This window comes from Leptinotarsa decemlineata, unplaced genomic scaffold (genome assembly GCF_025532065.1).
Source record: "Leptinotarsa decemlineata unplaced genomic scaffold, Ldec_3_MD MMD2_P_RNA_scaffold_2, whole genome shotgun sequence".
NCBI classification, from domain to species: domain Eukaryota; kingdom Metazoa; phylum Arthropoda; class Insecta; order Coleoptera; family Chrysomelidae; genus Leptinotarsa; species Leptinotarsa decemlineata.
The window spans coordinates 8,471,502-8,493,514 of NW_027412529.1; the positions used below are offsets into that span (position 1 = coordinate 8,471,502).

Genomic DNA, 22,013 nt, shown 5'->3' on the forward strand with positions numbered 1-22,013 from the left:
TACAGTGACCGATAGAAACATATTTTAACATATATTACAACTACAGAGATGTATATCGTGGCGCACTCATGCATATTATGACGATCACAACTTTTACAACTTTTTGAATCGTTATATCTCAAAAACGATGGCTCGTAGGAAAAGAAGTATTAATACACTTTTTGTAGATAATTTTTTGATCTACAATTTTTGTCTGAAGTATTTTTATGATAAAACTTACAAGTTTTCCTGAAAATCGCGAAAAACTAATTTTTTTGGCCTTTGACCTTGAATACAATTTTTTCCATAAAGGGGAAGGATGGGGAACTGTCAAATTATATTTTTAATCATATTTCAAACAATCTTACTGATTTTCAGCTTGATGGGAATTTAGGTGGCTTTACTCTTATTTTTTGTCTAATTTGACCGGACTAATGCGTGAAGACGTAATATTTAGAAACAATACATTTTTTTATGATGGGCAGGCAATGTGGCTTTCGAAAGTCTAGTGATAATGAGTCCGCTGCTTTGAGTTTAACTGTGGTCTTTTATTCCTGGACCTCCGCAAAGCTTTTCATACAATGAGCCGTTTTGGAAATGTTAGAAAAGAAAGAAAATTTTCTCAGATAATTACAATATTTTTTTTTTCATATAACATCTACAGACGTGATCTTAAAATGTATCATATGGCTTGACAACCATTTTTTCGTAAATGTCCAGCCATTTGGAATACACATCAGCTTTGGGGTTACTCTTGATAGTCAAAGTGTTGTTGAAATCCAAATATTGAAAATCGTCTGGTTTCACTTTTGGCCAAATGATATTCTCAAGCAATTCTGATTCAGATGGTGTTGGATTTCTGGAAGAAGAATACAATGATGGAAGTTCAGTCTTATAGTGAGAAATTTCCTCTATAGTATAGTATAGTAGTGAAACTAGTAAAATTGTCTATAGATTCTTGTATTTTTATATTAAGATGTCACATATTTCAATAACGAATACAAGATTTATGCTCAATATGCAGGGTGTTTCATATGGATATGCTAATATTCAAGGGTATAAATCTAATATATAAAAATGGATGTTTGTTGGTTGGTTGGTTGGTAAGTGATAAACTTCTACATCGCTTAACCGATCGTGATGAAACTTGACATGTAATGTATAAGTAACTTTTCATAGAAAAGGTTTTTAGGCTATCAATTTTTCTGTAACTTACCACTAGATGGCGTTGCAGAAAAATTTGTTGAAAGCACTGTTCTATAACGATGCGCACGCCTAAGTTCGTTGATTCTGATTCTGTCAAAATATTGGAACAGCAGCGATACAGCAACATAGTACTAGTCTAGTATAATGTAAATCCATTTGAACTATGGAAATGTTAATTTTTTGAAATTTCATAAAACATTTGGGATATTTTAGTGATATTTGGTGAGCAGTGACAATTGACAGTTACTCAAAAATGGCGAGTCACAGAAAACACTCAAAAGAGCAACCCTGGTTAAAATTGAACGAGAGATTCAAAAATTAATTTCATTTGCGAACAAAAATTTAATGTACCGGTAGAAAATATCGATAGTATGCATACTACTGTTGAATTGAAGAATTCTTTTTATAACGAAATGGGCAGCTTTATCAACTGTCATCGCCTACCTAATTCCAATACTGAAGTATCATTGGAAAAAATATTTGAGGACAATTCATAGACGTATCATTTTCTTCTTCAAAAATATTGAAGTCAATTACCGTACACACATCACTGTTGACGTTGAACATTATTTTTTGACTGAAAAATATAAATTTTTATCAACTGTCACTGCTTACCAAATATCACTGGAATATCCTAAATAATTTCCATTTTTTTCTCGTGTTTTTTGTGACGGACTTTTTGCATCATAGTTTATACAACACTCTATATTATTTTTTTATGTAGATTTACACTTTTGAATATTCGCATACTATTGAGGAACACCCAGTATATAGTTAAGGTTTTGGCCGAAGCACTTCTTTGGTTATTTACTAATGATAATTTCTATAATGCTATAACTCTTTCAGATTTGAAATTTGCTCTCCCAGCAATAAGCAGAAACATATTTAATATGTGACAATAAGAAAATTCTCCTTGAAGTTTCTGAAAGAAATCAAAAGCTTGTTTCTCCAATCACTACTAACTAATTCAATCAACCTTATTAGTTTGCATCATGCATATTGATAATATTATTGATACAGAGTTTACAGAGTACCTAACCTTACATCGTTGTTTAGACTAAACCATGGCTGATACCTTGATCGTCTACATAAAATTGGAATTTATCTTACTGACTAGAAGGTGTGCTGCTATTGTTCATTTTAAAATTTATGAAAACTCCAGAACTTAATACAAATATATTGATTTTTCAATAAACAACAGCAGCCCTTTTCAATATGAACGTTTATAACTCATTGTATTATAAGTATAGAAATAAAAATTATTGCAAAATATAAAAAAAACTGAAATATGTATCATATAAAATGAAACTTCTAAAAATCTCGTCTACCGACAGTGGGGCAAAAATCCCAGTGCTGAAAATCGTATCAAGTTTGCTCGCAACAAATGTAAATTAAGAATAAACGAAAGTGAAAAAGTGCACAAATAAAGAATTAGTTCTCGCCAATGCCGAAGTTCTGGATCTTCCTGATCTGTCGGACTGACAGTGAGTCGTTCTGATACTTCGGGATAGCACTTTCGTTTTTGCAATCAATGCCTATATTCTGAACCTGCCTGTCGCCGAAGCAGACGAAACGTTATTACAATTTCCGTTCGACCATGGCCTGCTATTTCGGAGTTTGTTCTTTTCAATCATGATTTCGGCCGTGAAAACCTGTGTTCCTAATTGTTAAAATAAGCATAATTATTTGTATACTGATTTCCCATTCGTTTCAATTAACCATAATTTCCAACCTTGTAAATTTGTAGATTTCTGTATTTCACATCTATGAAGAAATGTTTGTAGTTGTTTCTGAACAAATTTTATTGCTCTAAGGCATTTATCTAGTGAAAGCCAAGTTATAGACGTAGGGTTGTTTCTGTTCTATAAATTATACTCACAGATGTTTTGCGAAATCAGTGTATAATTGCCGAATTCGTTCGTTTGTCAGTACATCTTCTTGGGGAAAGCTATTCAAATAAGTCTGGTTATCCCATGCCCATATATATGTCAGGTCTTCTCCGTGTCTAATTTTTCCAGCTCCTACAAGGTAATGACAATTCTAATTATCTGTTATAGATGATTCATTCACCAAACTCTAACTTTTAATGTATCTTTCATTTCATACTTGAAGAAAGTGGTGATGTGAATCAATAAGAGCTTTCATACACCACACTCTCATTTTTACTTTTTATTTCAAATTATCGAGAGTTCTATGAGCGAGTTTTTTCTTTCAAGGAATTCTTGAATTTGAATGATGCACATGCGTTAACTGACAGTGTAATACAATTTGTGAATAGGTCTAGTTTATAATGACAAAGTTTAAGTAATAATATATTTTCTCAACTTTCTCTTTTTGAATCCGTATGCCATGTCACAACTTTTTAATATTTTGTTCAAAATCAATGATATCCTAGCAGAAACTTGTTCAAATCAAAACACCATAAATTTATGGGAAAGCAAGTTTTTGGCTTTCCACTACTTCATCTTGATACAAAAAAAAGGACGAGGGAATCTTCCAAAGAAAGGAAAGAAGTAATCAATTTGAAAATAAGTAACTCTATACATGGATGTGTAGATCATGCAAAGAAGTAACTTTCAGACACAAACTGAAAGAAAGTCCTCTTCCCAAAAATTAATCACTCCTGAAAATATAACCCCTTCAATTCACCATAAATTTACTTCTATACTGGTATAATAATGATGTATGAATATTCCACTTTATCACTTCTCATTCCTCGTTATTGAAACGGGAGATGAAGTAAGAATTTGTTATAATGAAGAAGCTTTGAAAAATAAAATAAAGCAAACAACTCATCCAAAAAGGGAGCAACGGTAACCATAATTAATACAGTTTCTGCAGATCAAATCATCACATATGCCAGATATGGATATCGGAAAATTTAGAATGGCAGAAATTTCAAATATTCATCATTTCGCCAAAATGGGGCATCTATACATGGCATTCTAACGGAACGCCCTGTATAGATGCCCTCCCTGTAAGTCAAAAACGGACATGTAATCGAAAATTTCAAAGAACACTTCAATATTCATTTCTAGGGGGACTGATTCTGATATGAAAATCTTACAAGAAACTTCTCCCCCAGCGGTCAGCAACTACCCCCCCTATTTTTTTTAATGGCATGGGGGGTCGAGTGATACATCATTTGAAAGGTATTTTGTCCCTCTATTATTTCTGTAATTTGTTGAAATAATTCGAGAAACAAATTCACACATAGTAGCTATCGCTACTTGTCAAGTTATGATTATTCGAATAATGTTCTCGAAAACTATACACTATAAAATAATATACATTGGCAGGTAGTTATTGAATAAAATTTCAGGTAGTTATTGAACATATGTACAAAGAACAAAAAATAACAAAAACAAAACAATTAGTATTTGCATAGCACAATACATCACTTGCACGAATATAGCCAATAAGAGTTTATTTGGAAAGTTTTCGATATCAATTACATGAAACGAGTCAGCCACAAGTCGAATCAAAAAGTATCTTGATAGTACTCTGATAAATTATAATAGGCTCTCTCACAAAAAAATCATTCAAAACTTCCCTAAAGTTTACGTTATTGCATGCAAATTTCAGATTTGATGGTAGGTGATTGATCATGCCATAAAATTGTAGTGTCGTCAGCGAATAGTGTGAACTCTCCTTTAATATCAATAGATGTCAGATCATTTATATACAAAAGAAATAATAATGGACCTAGGACTGGGCCTTGTGGAACTCCATAGTTTATTTTTCCTTCCTCAGAATAATTAGTCGTTTTAACAATTTTTCTACTTTGGAATCCAAAGTGACATTTGTTTAATATCTGGTTTTTCTCGAGAAAATCAACTAGTCTTCTTTCGACTAGTTTTTCTATAATCTTTGCAAGTGTTGTTATTAAAGAGATAGGCCGGAAGTTAGAAGAGATGCCAATATCTCCACCTTTATGGAGAGAAATAACAATAGACGTTTTGAGAAAATTTGGAAAAACTCCTTCTTAATATGAGATATTTATTATGTCAACTAGTACTGATAAAGCATTGCCTGGTAGATTTTCGAAAATATTCAAGGAGATGTCGTCAATTTTTGAAGTGTGTTTATTTTTTATCTCCCTAAAGACTCCTTTCAATTCTGAGAGGTTTGTGTCGTATAGAATAAATTTATTTGCTATACCAATATCAATTAAATAATCAAATGGATCATACGGAATGTGAATATTTCCAGTTAATTTTTCTCCTATCATGCAAAAATAGTTATTGAAATCGGTGGATGATAACGAAGTGTCCAATTTTTGCTTTCTACCCTTTCCCCTGAGATCATTAATTATCTTCCATGTTTCTCTTGACTTATTGTTTGCTTTGTTTATTCTGTTAGTATAATAAAGAGTTTTATCTAGTTTTATGGTGTTTCTAAACATTTTGCGGTAGCAGGTGGAATAATTTAAAAATATGTGGATGATGTGAACTTCCTAATGTATTGCAAGCAACGAAAATTTCTTGCAGACACCCTTATTCCCGACTAAATCGATGCAACTATTTTAATTCAAACCATTGGCCCTTCATTCATACATACCTTCAAAAAACGGACCTGTATTTCCCGATAATCTACCATGATAATTGAATTGATAAAAGTAGACTTCACTGAATTTTGACTGCAACTGTGCATGACGGATTATTCCTTTCGAGAATCCTGAGTCACTGAAAAACTAAAATTCTCGTCTTAGAGTAGAAGTATGCATGAAAATTTTTTCCATGATTAAAATATTTGGTGAAACATTGGAAATAATGAATATCTCTCATATTGTCCATTTTCTGTGAGCTGATGAAAATACGCTCTGTTTTTATCGATGAACTAAAAACCTCAGAAAGAGAATGTTTAATTTCTGTATTATTATGAACAGAATATAAACAAATATTTGGATCACTAATAACTTTCTTGTTAATAGTCCAAAATAACTTTATTTTAATTACATATTAAAAACATCATTTAAAGAATGCAAAAATAACTAACTATTTTGATTGATTCTTTATGAAAGTATATTTCAAATGTTACAAATTTTTTAGATGATGAATGAAATTTTAATCAATGTCTATAATTTTGAATACTGATGTATAAATCACAGTCGTTGGTAGTCGAAAAAATTACATTATTATGTTGTTGGAGGAGATTCTTCATCTTCTCTCAACCCTCAAGCTGTTTCTTGCAACGATCATATTTGAAACTTCAAACCAAAACATGGAATCCCTCAAAAATTCGTCCTTGAACCCTTACTTTCTAACATTTATGTCAACGATTTATGTAATTTAAAGACGGCACACGAAACTATAATTTATGCTGATTAAAACAACTCAATTCGTTTCATAAACTACACCTTACGATTTGATCTTCACAAACTTGATTTTCAAAAATATATGTCACGACATGTTTCGCTATCATAGTAGCTTTTTCATTCTATACGAAAAAGCTACTGTGATAGCGAAACATGTCGAGATATATTTTTCAAATATAGTTTGTGAAGATCAATTCGTTAGGTGTGGTATAGTATTTCCAATACCGAATGGAACAGCACAGAGAAGGAATTCCCGCCATGACATAGGCGTCGGCATATTATTTTTCAGTGGTAGTTTTTCAGTTACTTATTCTTACAATCATAGCAATTTATCACCCCATGAAAGAGTTTTCTCAACTGAATTTTTCCACCATGAGTAATTATGAAAAACTTCGAAATTTAAGGTAGTTGATTTCAGAGTCGAAAACTCTAAAATACAATGAAAACACAAATAATCACACCGAATTCTCGTCAAACATATATTTACAAAATAATAGAGGCCAACAAAATTGCTAGAAAAATCAAAATTCTCCTTCGCTATATTCGAATGAGGTGGAATCATCATCTGGTTGAATAACGATCGGATTTATGGAACTTTGCACTTAATATTTGTTCTCTTTCTTTTATAACGTGGGCCACACAGTTCTTCCACACATCACTCTTACCTACTTCATTCACCACTCGCCTTTATTGTCAAACATTACAGCATTCAGAGTCGGTGACTGATTACATTTCCGCAAGGTTTCTTTCATGGTGCCCAAACCATTTCAATTGGATTGAACACACAATAGTATGAAGGCAAACATAAGAGAATATGACCACGTGTTTCACACATCGATTCAAAAATATACTCTTTTTTGAAATTACGTTGTTTTATGGTCGCCAGTAGGTAATACCTTTTTCGTTGGAATCTTTTTGGGTATTTCCATGTCATGATTTCGCATGAAATCAACAATATATGCTTTTTTTGTGTTATTGTTTGGTATTGTAGTCAATAACCGAGAATAATACGAAGCGTTATCCATACCAATAACCGAGTTTGGAGGAATATTTCGGAGAAGCTGCTCACTGAACCAGGTTTCGAATAAAGCCGCAGTCATATCTTCGTGGTAATCAGCAGACTAATCTCTAATATTTTTGGCCGACAGAAGCAAAGCGTTAGGTACGAAACCACTTTCATTCCCGGCATGAAAAATTATAACACGTTTTCCCCTTGAAGAAGGTGTGTTCAAAGCACAATACTTGGTTTCGTCTACCCAGCCATATTTGACAACATCATGGGTGTCAAACCAAGTTTCGTCGAGGTAGATTATATATCTGCTGGATTCTCGGTAGCTTTTCATTCGCCTCAAATATTCTTGTCGGAGTTGAAGAATACGTGTCGATTCCATTATGACCATCCGATTGTTCAATTTTTTATATTTGAAACCACAAGACAATAAGACACCTCGAGAGTTTCTAAAGATTTGTAATTGTAATCGGGATAGTCGAGTAATTTATACCAAATCATTTCCAAGGTTGGTACTTCATTTTTTTGTTATATACCATAAATTGTTCGCCGAATCACATCTTTTGTAGCACCATCAACGTTTGCGAATTTGTTATTCCATTGTTTTCGTTTCATTGCATGGTCAATGACATCCCCTATTTTAATGACTCGAAGAACTGTCGAACGAGATAGTTTCGTTAACTCGCATATTCTATTCACAATAGCATTCTGTGAAGTTAAAATTACTCGCTGAACTTGAACATGTAAGTCCTTATTTTCAAATTCCGGATCCCTGTCGATTGACACAGATTCCTCACACGTAATGTTATCATTTGTTTCAAAAGATCTCCAGAAAGCCATATTGATGAAAGTACCCAAAAACACTGAGATTTTCACAAAAATCGGTTTAAACGATGAGATTGGAACCTTTGGTGTGAAAGTTGACAACTTTTTCTAGAGATCAATTACCCTAACACCAAACTGATATTTTTGCACCCGACGCGCGTTTCGCTAACAAGGTTAGCATCTTCAGGAGAAGCAAATTAATACTAAATCTAAAGACAAGTGTTAGCTGTTTATATACCTGAAGTTTTTTGGTCCGATGCGGACTTTGTTAAATGATGAATATCCTAATTGATTTTTCGGTAATTAACTAGTGGAACCACTACCTGCAAATTAATTTGTTCGCTTTTAAATCTATTGTTGACAAATTAATTTGCAGGTAGTGGTTCCACTAGTTAATTGCCGAAAAATCAATTAGAATAATCATCATTTAACAAACAAATTCCATATCGGACCAAAAAACTTTAGGTATATAAACAGCTAACCCTTGTCTTTAGATTCAGTATCAATTTGCTTCTCCTGAAGATGCTAACCTTGTTAGCGAAACGCGCGTCAAGTGCAAAAATATCAGATTGGTGTTAGCGTAATTGATCTCTAGAAAAAGTTTTCAAAAATCGGTTTGCAAAACCACTCACTCCCTCACCTAACCCCACGAACACATGGCACTGATAGAGAAATATTGTGAAACGGACAAAAAATAAGTATTCAGCCAGTCCAGCTAGCCGAGCCTTTATTTCTCAACTACATTTGATAGCACGTTTACTAACTATCTGGGCGACTAGGGGCCACAGACAAGAAATGTTTATGACTGTACTCTTATTTTTATTGCCGTTCCAATCGGGAATGGATATACTATATATAAAATTACTATGGATTTTCATCAAGTAACGGCCGAAACCTTAATTTGTTTCAAGGTAGTTATTGAAGTTGAATACATCAATGAAATATCCAGAAAATGAAATTCTCAAACAACAATACTCCACACTCACAAATGAATTGTGTAAATTAATGACAATTGCAAAAATATAGAGAAAAATAATAATAATTCTAAAGCACTTTGGGAACTCGTAGATGACATATGCAATAAATCAAAACCTGAAACACAGATCCCAAAAATAAGACTCAAAAATGGAACAGTAATTGATGATGTAACTGATATATGTAACTTATTCAACAAATACTATGCCTCATTTGGAGAAATATATGCGAACAGGATTATTGAACCAAAAAAACTACAATATTCCAAAACAAAGGTTACAAAATTCATTGTATCTTTATGAAACTGATACAAATGAAGTACATGACGTGATCATGGAATTGAAATCACAAAAGTCACCAGGGCATGATGGAATTCGCTCGGAAACTTTGAAAATGATTCCTACTGAAATTGAAGTTCCATTGACCATTCTCATTAATAAATGTTTTGAAAATGGTTGTTTTCCTAAAATATTCAAAACGGGAATAATAAAACCATTGTACAAAAAAGGAGATAAAATGGATATGACTAATTACAGACTGATCACACTGATTTCGAATATAGCAAAAATATGGATTTAGGGAGGGGGGATCGACAGAAGATGCAATATATAAACTTACATCACAAATTTACAATTCTTTAGACAAAAAGATTCCAACAGTGTACATTTTTATCGATCTCTCTAAAGTCTTTGATACAGTGAGTCACCCCAAACTTTTTAGAAAAGCTGGAAAAGATTGGTATTCGCGGAAAGGCGTATGAACTCTTCAAAAGTTATTTGAATGATCGTGAACAGATGGTCAGGATAGGTGATACAATGAGTAATCCGGAAACTGTGGGCTTTGGGATACCTCAAGGAACTATGCTAGGCCCCGTTCTTTTCACAATTCACTTGAATGAACTGCTCCTTCTTGATACAAGAGGTAATGTCTTGAGCTTTGCTGACGACACTGCCATCATATACACAGGATCTACGTGGGAACAAGTCAAGTTATGTATAGAAGAAGATTTTCTAGCAATCGAAAGTTGGTTTCAACAGAACAAACTCACAATTACCTTCGATAAAACGAATTACTTACCATTCACGTCATACTCCAATATATTGCCTGATATTGGACAACTCAATATCAACAATAATTACTATATAACTGAAAGTGAATCAATAAGATATCTAGGGGTAACAATTGATAGATACCTTCGTTGGGACTTACACATAAATGAAACAGTAAGAAAGATGAGAGGTATAGTGGAAGTAACTGATATAGTAATCTTAATGGTGTCGGCGAAGTCAAAGGCCAAAAAAACCAATACAAAGGAATTATGCCGCAACGAATTAGTCCACGTGGCCTGAAAAATTGACGGGGTTCGTATTGGATAATTTTTACTAACCGAGTTTTATGATTGGCTGAAGAGTCATAAAATTCAATTTGAAGTCATGTTACGGTGACCAATAGAATGTAGCGATGAGTACCGCGTTGTGTGTGTTATTAAAGTGGAACTGCTGGAAGGTAGGGAGCACTATATATTTTACTTGAACTATACACTTTTTAAATTCCAATATCTCAAAAACTTCCTAGAAATGAAACACTTGGAAACCCTATATTCTGCACTTGTTCAGTCTCATTTGACGTATGGGATAATTGGATGGTGAGGAAGGAGTTAAATATTGTTATTTGGTGAATCTTGATACAATTCAAAAATGGATTTTAAAAATAATACTTCACAAAGGCCGAACATACCAGAGATACGCATGTCCCTGATATGAGACAATTATTCTGTATGAGTATTCTATGAGTATTTGAGAATTATCTATACCTTCTATCTATATTGAGTAAATAAACATTTTTTTTTCACCGTAGTGTGCGCTGGTCAGGCCTTATCCCCTGAAGCCCCGATATATTCGGGAGGGCGCGCCAGCATTATCAACCAACCAATGACAACTCCCCACACCGTGGGATAAATGATCATTGGGTTCGAGAATCATGTGCCTTGAGCAAGCGCAGTGAGCCAAGAATGACAGCCTTCTGCATCTCTGCGGCTAAAATGTCTGCCTTAGTGCGGCAAGCCGGTATGATTTTAAAATTCGAGAGTAGGGAGGGCATCATTTCACCAAGGACTCCAATAATCAGGACAATCATCTTGACAGAGTGATCTTGATAGAGTCTGCGGAGTTCGAAGAGAAAATCTCGATATTTTATTCGTTTTTCCTCCTCTTTTCTGACTATATTCGTCTCGTCATTAGCTGAAAACTCTACGACAAATATCGTTTTTCTCTGGATTATCAGCTTGTATGAGCTATGTATATTGTATGTATATATTCGATTCATTTTCTCAGAAGCCATACCAATTAGGAGTAGTACTTACTCTGATAGCAGCTCCAGGATGATCCTCGAATCGGCCGTTCGTATATAAACTGTGTATTGCATTAGCGGCATTTGTTATATCCTTCTCATCTGTCAATCGCATGTTTTTGTTGACCAATATTGATTGATCTTCATCGATTAATTTCAGGTATTGAGAAAATGAAGGATCTAAAATATGACAAAAAAGGTATACAATAAGTCAATATTTTCATTCATACTAGTACGAGTTAGTTCATATTTAATTGACCACCTTATATTATGTTAAGTTATGATATGCTATGTTACATTACGTTACGTTACGTTATGTATGTATGTATATAAATTAATGATAGAATTGATATATATGTTGAATATATCATTTAAAAAGTTGGCAAATGACAGATACAGTTGTCATGTACTATGAAATCAAAAAACTGAAAGAACACCCTGTAAATAACCTTCCGAAGTTATTCAGAAGAAAGCGACGTTCTTTCATTTTTAACATGCGATCCCAAACCAAACACGGAAGAAAATATTCCATTAAGAGTGCGTTCACAAATCTGGTAGTGACCGGGACCACACATTGATTCGGCTCATCAATGGATTTATGTCTCTCTCTCTCTATGTTGATGACTTTTGCTACATTGAAGGTTTCCTGCAACCTCTCAAAGAATGGTTTTTAATGATGATGAGAGAGAAATATACTTTGTCGTCTAAGAAATCAAGTTCTTATTGACAAGTATGCTAGTAAAAAAATGTTAAGGAGTGTTTTTTAAATAAACAGAAGATTTACGGAAGTAGAGCAATCCTATACTAATCAGTTTAAAAAATAAACATATGTCAAATATAGATGAAATGAGTGGGCATATAGAAAAATCACATAAGAAAATTAACCAAAAAAGCGAATAAAATATAAATAATACATACTGAGAATGAAATCATATATAAAATAAAATCATAGCAGAGTCTCACTGTGAAATTCCTCTTGATTATAGGATGCTTTTTTGAGTAGAGCTTCTTCAATTACTTTTCTGAATTTGTAATGAATTTTCTCATTTCTGATTATTTCGGAGGGTACGTGATTACTTATATATTTTTTTGCTTTCATAAATCAGAGAGTCCTTTGTTAAAGTAGATTTCAGAATAGGGAGAGGTATTTTATTTTCGGATATTTGCCTTGTGACATATTTCATTTGACTGCTTGGTTTTGAGGTATCAACTGTATTGAGGTTTTTGTGTATTAGACATACAGACTCTAGAATGAAAATGCAGGTGAGGGTTAGAATGTCCCTGCTGATAAATAATGGCCTACAAAGTTCACGCATTCGAGCTTTGCATAGGTATTTAACCGCCTTTTTTTGTAGGACAAACACTGATGGTAGTTAGTAACTGTTGACTACAAAATCGCCGAAAAATAATTCGATATCTCAAAAGAGCCTCTATCATAGAGTACTAACCATCTTCGCTGTATATGTGCTCAGTTCATTTGACACAACTCTAAGTGCATAACATCCCGCCGCTAGTTTTTTTGTCGATGCTCTAATATGCAAATCAAATTTCAGTTTGTCGTCAATAAATATTCCTAGGAATTTTGAATTATTTTTGTTGTCTGAAGTTTGTCTGTTCAGGCTCAAATCATCACAGAAGGTGCTAAAGGTAAGTACGTTTGATTTATTCGTATTAAAACATAAGTAATTGGAATCACACCGTTTGAAGATCACTAGTGATAATATATTCCAATTGCTGGGTATTTTTTTCAAGCCAGAGGACGGTGGTGTGCAAAAATAGTAAAATTTCCTCTAATTGGAATTAAAGCCAGATTATCTGAATACAAAAGAAAAAGAAATGGACCCAGAAGTGATTCTTGTGGGACACCAGATAAGATCGCTTTACTGGATGATAGTTGTCCATTCGTATAATAATGAAGAAACTGATAAGGCACTTACGGCAAATAAGGTCCGGACTAATCAGTTTGAAAAAATCTGTTTTTCCGTCAACCAGCTGTCGCACCCCTACGAACGACAACCCTCAGAAGTCGAAACTTGCGAGCTAAGGAGTTAAGGATTAAGATTACCTTTTATCGTGAAAATCGATCGTTCAGACTAGGGTTTGAACCACCGACCAACACGGCAGTCAATTCGAGTGAGTGGACAAAGCACCCACGTCGAACCGCCTGGCTACCGACCGATATTTTGTTATATTCGATAATGATTACAATAATGATTACACATAAATCTTCCAAGAGGACTTGGAAGATTTATGTGTTTTTAATTCCTTATGTCAAAAAATACATCCAGGAACAGAATCAGTGGATTTTTCATTAAAAATATTTTTATTGGGCCTGTGGTATTTTAATAGGGCCTATCGAATAAGTTTTCAAAACGTTTTACAATATTTTCAATGTTGATCCTAGAAAAAAAATTGATTCAAGTTTTTTTTTCTGATTGATTCGGTCGTTACTCGATGAAGATTCATAGTAATTTCTTAACTACACCTCACGATTTGATCTTCACGATAGCTTTTTCGTAGTCTACGAAATTTCATTTGTTTCTATAATTAATACAACCGAATATTCAACTTTTAAGTTTGGTGGGCCTCATCCTATTCAATTATAAAGTATTGAATTGTTATCATTAATAATGATGAATATGTGATAGATAAGAGCTACGTGAAAGCTATTTTCCGGTTTTTTGGCCTTGATCTGCAGGTATTCATGCTTGAAGTTTCGTCTACTACTGCGGCAGACATTATCAAAAACGATGTGGTAACGGTCGCAGTGCTCAAGTTGTTGTTCCCGTTGTTCCGAACCCAGTAACCGGTTACTGCGTTCCCGTTGTTCCAACTGCGACCACATCGATTTTGATAATGTCTACCGCAGTAGTAGACAAAACGTCAGGCATGAAAACCTGCAAACCACGGTCAAAAACCCGGAAAATAGCTTTCATACAGTTATCTCTGGCCGTGAAAGTTTACATTCTTAGATAAGAACTAGTTTTAAAAAAATTAAAATTGTTATAAAAATACCATAATGACAGTAGCACTTTGGGTGTATCATTATTGAAAAAGTTGTTTATCGAATACCAATATCTTCGAACATAAAAATTGAAAATAATAAGGCATAGAGGTAAAAAATGGAAAAAACTTTGTTCTGTGGAATATGTACTGGCTTGCAAGCAATATAATTTTGTTGTATTTACCGTTGGCTTTAATCAATAACTCCTCTTCACACATTCCTATCATAAGCGGTACCCTGTTCGCTCGTCCGTTTTCTATTGCTGAGTACATTTTTTCAGTTAAGAAGGCATTTTCATGCGCTGGTTCTACGACAGGTGCAAAAAAGAAGCCTTCAGTTATTTGGTCATTATGCAAATCTTCCTGAAAATTAAATCGCTGGCGTTAGTTTTCCAGTGCCAAAGAAGATTATCAATTTTATATTTGATAATTAATCTCATGAATATATAATTATTGTTGTGAGGAAAACAGTTATCCAATAGAAATATACACAGAACTTGATTTCGTATGTTGATGAAGGTCAAAAAATAACTTACAAAATATAATCACATAATTTAGACCAGTTAGAGAAAGTAAATTGAATTAATATGGAGATCATCGAAACAAAAACTGATGATTTTTCAAGGACAAGACACAAGTAGTACAGGAAAATCCTCCGTAGCCGATGTTCTGGAATCAAAATGGAGTGACGAGACAAGTATGCTATCGTCAGCAAAGCAATATATTGTATTCTTGTTTTTTTTCAATAAGTTGTTGGTATACAATAAAAAGAGAGTTGGAGACAACATGGATCCTTGGAGAACACCATCGTTGACGGTGAAAGTTTTCGAGAGATATCCATCGATGGTCACTTATAGGGAACGTTCTTTCAAAAAGCTAAAGAGCCATACATGGCCCGACAAGCCATAGCATCGAAGTTTGGCCAGCAAAATCTCATGCAACACACGGTCAAAGGCCTTAGAGAGTTCATACACTAGCCACATTTTGCGGTTGGATCGACCACACAATTGCAGTCGCGTTCCAGCGAACTCAAGCCACCCATAAGAAACACTGTACAAAAGTCAAAACGGGCGTCTGCAGTCAACTTGCTGCTGATCTCCGCCGAGATGTCATCGCGGCATCCGCCGTACACTAACTACAAACTTGCAGTCGTACGCAACCGCGTACACCGTGGTGTACTTTTCCTCATATTGATCTCACAGCGTTCAATTTCTGATTTCAAAATTCTGATTAATTCATCAAAAGAACTAATGGACATTTTTAAGTAATTAAAAAAATGTTTTTCGTCTTGCCGGAGTTTATCGAATAAAATATAAAAATTTCCTCCCTGTTGTCGCACAGCCAAAAGTGGATGTACCCAAAGCGATCGTACTTTTCTACGTCTTCTCCTTCTCCTCAAAATGAGAAGTAGTAGAATTTTTTCGAAATCCATTTTGAAATTGGCACTAAACTCTGATACCACAAAATATAGATGTTAGTTGCCACAACTGCAAGTGCGGTTTTATATGACCGCAAGTCGACGACAAAAATGTGGTCGGTTCAGCCGCGAAGTGCAGTCAACGTGGCCACAATGTTGTGGTTGCCTCAATTGCAAATATGTGGTCCGTGTACGGCCGGGGTTAGAAATATCAAGCGCAACAGCTTTTGATTCTCCATGTTCCTCGATTGTATTATTCCAAATATGGGTGACATGATAGAAGGTCGCCTGTTGATCTTTGTTTTTGAAAGCCATATTGATGATCGCTGAAGATGTTGAAGCCTTTCAAATATTTGAGAATATGGTGGTTTACGGCTTTCTTCATGATTGATATCACTGATCTATAGTTATATGGAAGAGTTTTCTGGCCCTTTTTGGGTATGGACTGAATGGGGTCAATCTTCCAACAAGAAAGAGAAACCCCTTTCTTGAAAGACAGGTTGAAAAGTCTGCAAAATACTGGTGCGAGTTCATTTACGCACATTTTGAGTACGATGACGGGCCCTTCATCAGGACCAGACGCCTTGTTGATATTGAGCTGTTTTAAAATTCACCTGACTAAACGCTGTCAAAAAGTAATTTCTGGAATTATGGATTCTAGTGTGGAAATAGTTGGTAGTGCCTTTCCCAGAAAATCGACTGTGGAGTGGGACGCAAATTGTTCAGCTAGTAGATTTGCCTTTTCTATGGCTGTTGTTACAATTGAACCATCCGCTTGTGTTAGTGGTGGAATTGTGGATTTTGTAAAGTTCTGATTAACAGCTTAAGCTACCGACCAGAAGGATCTAGACCCGTTGAGATTTGCAAGCATTTATCCCCAAATAGAAGTGAAGAACATTTTGTAATGATAAAAAAGTATGCTGATTTACCGGAAAAATTCGTGTAACATCTTTGATTTTACTAGCAGGAACACTTCTCAGGAAGTTGAGTAGATCTTCCGAGGTGGAATTCGCTTTGAAGTTTTCGTCAATACCAGATGCTAGTTTATAAGCGTATTCTTTATGATCCCTCTGATAGGCCCACGGAGACAAAGCAGTTCCACTTGCAGCAATAGCCGCCCTGAATAATCCTGAAATTCACAAATATAGCCCAATTCAATGAATATGTGATGTAACAAATCATTTCAGTAGAGCATTTCTAACACCATATTCACCATATTCAACTAATAACATTTCTGAGATCAGACTTTGAAGAAGTAGAATATATTTCCACTTCATACATGAAATTATAAGAGGCATTTCTGCAAGCACATTAGGGTTTCAGGGTAGAGTTTTTACCTTGGGAGCCTTTACTCAACAATTGATAAGCAACCGAAGAGGCCCCGGCGCTTTCTCCAAATATTGTTACTTTCTTCGGATCTCCGCCAAAATATTTGATATTTTTCTGAACCCATTTGAGACCCATTTGTTGATCTTTCAGTCCGTAGTTTCCAGGAATTACCATATCTCCCGTTGATAGAAAACCTGAATTGAGATATAGAATAGAATAGATTTGATCATCAATATAACATACAGTATAGCTACACATGTTAAGTTAAACGATATAAAATGCTGTATCCTAAAATAAAACAATATGCTCTGAAGCCTGCAAAACATTGAACTATAAACGTTATTTTTATTTTTGAACTTAATTGGAGCGTTCAAAATGTTTATATAATATATTTTTTTCTAAAACTTTTCCAAAGTATGAAAACCAATTTTTAATAACAATTTTTTAGCGTAATATTTGAATTGAGCACAATTTTTGAATTAGGAATATCAGCAGATTTCCTGGGTGAGGATATTTTTATATGTTTTTCAATTTGCAACTTAATACATGATGTGTTTTTTCTACATGACTTCTTACAAAAGTTCAGAATACAAAAAATTATCTGCAGAAATATTTGCATAACCGTAATTTTTGAGTTATGAAAGGTCTATGCTAATTCCTGCCCCAAGATAGTATATTGTAGGACATATGACTAACTATACGCCAAATCATATCTTGAGTTGAGCTTTTTTGACTAGATTAGACTTCATATGACGATTAGCAAAATAAATTTTGTTGTTTCGAGCTAATATATTTTCGAATTGTATCCGAAATATAAGTTGATTAAGGAAGCAAAAACCTTGATGATTTTCTCATCAGTTAGGTTGATACCAAAAATGAAATATATACATATATGAAGTTAATGCCGATGAAATCAATTTATCAAAATTAAGGATTAGTGTATTTTTTAAAGGTGATGGTGATATCTATCTATGGGAAGAGGGAGAAATTACTGATTCAATTCCATTTGATTTAAACAATGTTTCTGGTTTAGGAATACAATGCAACTCATCGATGATTTAAACATCAATTATACTGCATAACATCCTTGATCGAGTTGAAAATAAGTTATATTTAAGATATGATCAGTCGCAGTCTGAACTTACTTATTTTTCTGAAATCTGTGTTAATTTTGGGCTGTAATATTGAATTTTTCAAAAAACAAGTCATTATGCAGCTTCCTTCAAAGCTAACAAGATGATTATATTATATTCAAGAAAATCGTTATTGAGATTGCTTCAAAACTTACAGAATAATTATAAAACTATTCTATTCGTAGTTGTTCATTTTCTTCTTCCGAGAAGAGAAAAAGCAACTGCTACTTTCATGGATAAACATATTCATGAGAAAAATGTGAGATTATGCATCAGACTGTTGACTTCAAAACCTCAAGAAATATTTCATACAAGCCTGTTGAATTCTTGCCTTGCCTGTTGAATTCTGTAATATTATACAGGGTGTAACTGAATAAGTGTAAAACATTTAAGGAGGTGATTCCTCATCGAAAAAAGGATAGGATCTTTCATATAAAGAAACTTCATTGGAGCATTCCTCGTTAAGATACAGCCCCTTGAAGGGGGTACATAAAATTTGTATATCAATTTTTTTCACAAGCACTGAAAAAGTTACGATATTGAAATTAACCTGACGTTTCGTACTATCAAAAAGACACTTAGTCAGTAGTTTATTTGGTTTACCCCATGGTTGAAAGTGGTGGAAAACGAAACTCCTACCCATTTAAAAATTCATTTCCGATAGCCTGTTTCATTCTAAACAAAAAATGTCTCTTGGGTTTTTTGCCCAAAATAAACCAGTTCACAGCAAAAAATTATTTTACGAACAACTACAGAGATACATTGTCATAAATGCGAACTAGATTTATTGTTATTTTGTAGTTAGTATCTGCATTAAACGATTAAAGGATAATAAACAAAACTAATTTATTGATAACAAAACACACAACATGTAGAAATCATAGTAAATGTCTACCTTCAGACATTACGCATGCGTCTAGCCGTCGGAGCATTGAGCCACGTATTCGCTCAAATATTCCTGGAGTCTCTCTGATTACCCTGCATGCATCGATGACGCGGTTTCTTAGGTCTACTACATCGCGAACAGGAATACGATAAACCAAATGCTGTAAATGGCCCCAAATAGATAAATCGAGAGGATTGAGATCCGGGGATCGAGCAGGCCAGTTCTGTGGTCCTCCTCGACCTATCCACTGATTTGCATATGTTTCAGTTAAATGCTGACGCACTTCTCTTAAAAATTGAACGTATGCCTCACCATTTAATCGTGGAGGTAGAAAATGAAACCCAATTAAATCATTCCCAATAACTCCGAGCAACACGTTAAGAGAAAAATGTTCTTGATGGTTAGTTTCGACAATAGCGTGAGGATTTTCATCAGCCCATATGTGGTAATTATGAAAATTGATAATCTTGTCCCGAGAAAAACTACATTCGTCTGTGAATTCTATCGTCTTCAGAAAGTCACAATTTCTTCTAATCATTTCCAGCAGCTAATTGCAAAATTCAAGACGGTTCGGAAAGTCTCGCGATAACAGTGCCTGTACTCGTTGCAGATGGTAAGGGTATAAGAGTTGTTCCTTTAAAATTCGAAATACCGTCATATGATCAACATTTAGCTGGGAAGCAATCTTTCTGGTACTGGTAGTAGGTTGTTCTTTAATCAAATTGATTACTGCTTCCTTAAGCTGTGGTGTTCGTATTTTTCGATGGCGACCACAATCCTGCGTTCTTTTGTCGAATGAACCATATTCTCGTAATCGTTGATGAAGTCGAGCAAATATTCTACGTGAAGGATGCTATGTTGAGGATACATTTCAGCATATCTTCTAGAAGCTTCTAACCCATTCCTCTGCGACAGACCGTAAACGTAATGCATATCAGCCATTTCCTCATCTCTGTATGCCATTTTAATAACAAGTGAATTATTAAAGTAACAAATTAAGAACAGAACAACAACACACAATTAGTATTAATTGAATTTCGAAAATTCACAAACTGACAGCGTCATACCAATTTAATTGTGACTATCGCTAATAGTGACCTACTAAATAAATTAGTTTCGTATTTTCGCATTTATGACGATGTATCTCTGTAGTTGTTCCTAAAATAATTTTTTGCTGTGAACTGGTTTATTTTGGGCACAAAACCCAAAAGACATTTTTTGTTAAGAATGAAACAGGCTATCGGAAATGAATTTTTAAATGGTAAATAAATAATAAGACAAAAAGTTACATTGGAAATAAATTTTAGGGGTTGCGTTTTCCACACCTTACAACCATGGTGTAAACCAAATAAATTTCTGGCTAAGTGTCTTTTTGGTAGTACAAAACTTCAGGTTAATTTCAATATTGTAACTTTTTTAGTGCTTGTGAAAAAAATTGTTATACAAATTTTATGTACCCCCTTTAAGGGGCTGTATCTTAACAAGGGATGCTCCAATGAAATTTCTTTATATGAAAGATCCTATCTTTTTTTCGATGAGGAATCACCACCTTAGATGTTTTACACTTATTTAGTTACACCCTGTATTTATGTACCACTGTATGAATTTTCATTTTTTTCAAAACATATTTATTAATTCATCAATTTCTGATTCGTTCTGTTCAAAGTTGCCCTTCTCAGATATAATACACTTGTGCCAGCATTTTCCCGATCCTCGAAGCGGTTCGGTCTTCATTTCCTCAATGGTGGTGAAACGCCATCCTTCCATGGGTCTCTCCAATCTTGGGAACAGGAAAAAGTCGCAGGGGGCCAAATCTGGTGAATATGGTGGCTAAGGAATGATAACGTTGTTGTTTCTAGCCAAAACATTTCTAACAAGCAATGACGAGTGAGAAGGTGCATTTTCGTGATGTAAAAGTCATGAGTTTTTCCACAAAACCGTACGTTTTCTTTGTATTGCTTCTCGCAAGCGGTGTATAGCGTCAAGATGATACTCCTTATTGACCGTACGACTATGTGGCAAGAACTCCTGATGCACTACACCACGGTAATCGAAGGAAACAGTGAGCAAAACCTAGAAATTACATTGAACTTGGCGTGCTTTTTTTGGTCTCGTTTCTCCTGGGCTCTTCCACTGGAACGTTTGGATTTTGATTTCGATGTCATAACTATATAGCCATGGGTCGTCACCAGTTATGACCCTTTTGAGCAAATCTGGATCGCCGTTGACGTCATTCTACAATTTCTGAGCGATGGTCAAAATTTAGCAATTGTGGAACGGACTTCGCTACCACACGCTTCATGTCCAAAATTTCCGAAAAAATTGCATGTCATCAACCTACCGATATGTCGGCATCCACAGCAACTTCTCTAATAGTGTTTCGATTATTCTCTATAACAATTTTTTCAATTTCTCAATATTTCCATTAATGGTTGATGTGCTGGTGCATCTAGGACCAGCGTCGTCATTCACATATGTCTATTTTGGGAGGTTCATGTTCTTATCACGTTGTTGAAAGTTTTACGAGTGAGGAGATGAATCAAACATTCGAAATATTTATAATTTGTGAACACTACTTTTGAACA

General features: G+C 34.4%; 1 protein-coding gene across 1 annotated transcript in view; it reads right to left on the reverse strand.

The window, feature by feature from the left end:
- Nucleotides 1-596: 596 nt before the first annotated feature.
- The window catches only part of LOC111511649 (juvenile hormone esterase), a 35,440-nt gene continuing 14,023 nt past the window's right edge, over nucleotides 597-22,013 (reverse strand). The window contains exons 5-11 of the mRNA XM_074182906.1: nucleotides 17,418-17,603; nucleotides 17,010-17,209; nucleotides 14,849-15,026; nucleotides 11,674-11,840; nucleotides 5,746-5,878; nucleotides 3,065-3,206; nucleotides 597-838 (exon numbers count right to left, since the gene is read on the reverse strand). Of these exons, the coding sequence (XP_074039007.1) occupies nucleotides 652-838; nucleotides 3,065-3,206; nucleotides 5,746-5,878; nucleotides 11,674-11,840; nucleotides 14,849-15,026; nucleotides 17,010-17,209; nucleotides 17,418-17,603 (1,193 nt within the window). The 3' untranslated portion in view covers nucleotides 597-651. The remainder of the gene's footprint in view (nucleotides 839-3,064; nucleotides 3,207-5,745; nucleotides 5,879-11,673; nucleotides 11,841-14,848; nucleotides 15,027-17,009; nucleotides 17,210-17,417; nucleotides 17,604-22,013) is intronic.